General features: G+C 60.2%; 1 protein-coding gene across 1 annotated transcript; it reads left to right on the top strand.

Annotated features, from left to right (window-relative positions):
- Positions 1-299: 299 nt before the first annotated feature.
- On the top strand, positions 300-836 carry CHLNCDRAFT_142155 (expressed protein; the record flags this gene model as incomplete). The annotated part of the gene is made up of 3 exons (XM_005850282.1): positions 300-386; positions 528-593; positions 756-836. 3 exons carry the CDS (start codon positions 300-302, stop codon positions 834-836), a joined length of 234 nt encoding a protein of 77 aa, XP_005850344.1.
- Positions 837-2,001: the final 1,165 nt, after the last annotated feature.

The raw sequence follows: 2,001 nt of genomic DNA, 5'->3' as shown, positions 1-2,001 counted from the left end.
TGTGGTGCACAGTGTGTGGGGCCCATCAGGCTGCTGTCCTTGGCACACTGTGCATGCTGTCACTGATCCCCAGGCTGATCCCCCTTGCTGACCGCAGTTTGGCGAGGCCGACTCTGACGGGCTTCAGTTTGGCGAGGCCAACTCTGACGGGGTGCCTGACAAGGACGCCTTGACGGGGCCAGGGCTCGCCCCCCCCCCCCCCCCCAGACTCGCATTTGCCTCCTGGTGATTGCCTGAGCCTGTGCTCTACGCTCTTTTTTTCGTTGCACCCCCTGCATTTTGCAGCCCGCCTGGCCCGCATGGAGGAGCAGCTAAAGCACGAGGAGAAGCTGGCCCGCCTGCAAGAGCGGCAGGAGCACCAGAAAATGGGGATGGAGGACCTGAGTGTATGCACGCCGCCCGGCTTGCCTGTGTGTGATGTGGAGGTTGCATCCTCCCATGCTCTTGTCTGCGTAGGTTGCCCTGGCGTACAACTTCCACCATGGCATGCCTGTCTTTGTCCTGCCTGCCTGCCTGCCTGCCTACAGAAGATGATGGGCCGATTGCAGATGACGCTGGACAGCGTGGTGGCGGGTACCACTCCCTATCAGCAGGTGGGTAGGTGTGCCCAAACGTCTTCCCTTGCAATGCCTGGACAAAGGCGACCGAGCGCTTGCATGCGAGTGATCAGATCTTTCCTGGCAGCGCCTGCTGTGTGCCCAGCCTTGTTGCATGGGGTCAGGCACAATCACCTGGTCTCCCCACACCCTGTGCAGGCGCAATCGCAGAAGATGGAGGCGGCATCGCAGAAGATGGAGCGAGATGGCATCGCAGAAGATGGACCAGAAGGTGGATAAGATGAACAGCAATGTAGAGTCGCTGCTGCGCTCCAGGACGCAAGCGTACGCAGTTGGCGCCTTTGTCCTGGGCACTGGAACGTTGCTGTCTTCATGGTGGAAACTGGTGCACTGAATTCTGCCAGTTTTGGCCGCCTGTTTTTTGTCTCTATGTAAGAGCAGGCAGTGATTCTAGTAGAAGTTTTGTAGCAGCCGGAGCCCGGCTGCGGCCATTCACCTCATGTCAGTTCTCTGCTGCTGCTGCTGCTCACGGTAGGGGCGGTGGTCGGGACACAACGCCACCCGCCCCATGTTACAGGCGGGTGGGAATACAACAGTGCCGCTAGCGCTGAGTGTGGGGCATGCAAGCAAGCATGGATAAGGACGGGTATGAAAGCACAAACAGGGCCCGGAGGCCAGCCGTAGTAAAGCAGCCGCCCGTAGCGGCGTCGCCGCTGGGCGGGAGCGCCAGCAGCCCAGCGCGCCGCGCTGCAGGGTGGGGGTGGGGGGGGGACAGCACAGGAGCAAGCAAGAGAACGATCCCGAAACAGCACAGAGTGCGGCCTCTGGCCGAGGGCGGCAGCATGACTGCCGCCGCCGTGGCGCTGTACAGCGGCACCGGTACAGGGCGCCGCTCGCCGCAGGCAGCAGAGAACAGCAGTTACTGTGAACAGTAACATATGAGGGTTACGAAGTAGTTACTGCTTATTCTTATTATTCTTATTATTTATATAAATAAAAAAGGAGAGGAAGGCCCCTGCGGACCCGCAGGCAGCTGATATACTCGCATGAAGGTAGTGCTGTAGTGCTGCCAGCCGGGCAGGGCAGGTGACAAGTCGGTTGGTCAAGGCATGAGAAGTAGATAAAAGCCAAATCACAGTGCAGCCTAGCCTGCACATTGCTTGCCCCGCCCATTCTTCTGCAGGCATGCATGTATGCAAGCACCCCCAGAAGCTGCGATCTTGCCTGCGGTGTGACGGTCTGAAGTGCCCGCCGCCCCGCCCTTGCCCCCCGGCCCCACGCTACCATGCGGCAGCTCCAGGCACTTGAAATCAGGGGTATGACACGGGCACACAGCCAGGAAAAGTGGGCCAATTGTAACTGGCAGTGCAATGGGATCCCGCGGCGGAAGGCCAACAGGCGCTCCCGCCTCTTGTGCCGCCCATTGCTCGCACAACCAGGGTGG

Source organism: Chlorella variabilis, assembly GCF_000147415.1.
Source record: "Chlorella variabilis unplaced genomic scaffold CHLNCscaffold_4, whole genome shotgun sequence".
NCBI lineage: Eukaryota > Viridiplantae > Chlorophyta > Trebouxiophyceae > Chlorellales > Chlorellaceae > Chlorella > Chlorella variabilis.
The sequence above is the reverse complement of the archived record's forward strand: the minus strand, read 5'-3'. Positions and strand labels throughout refer to the sequence as shown.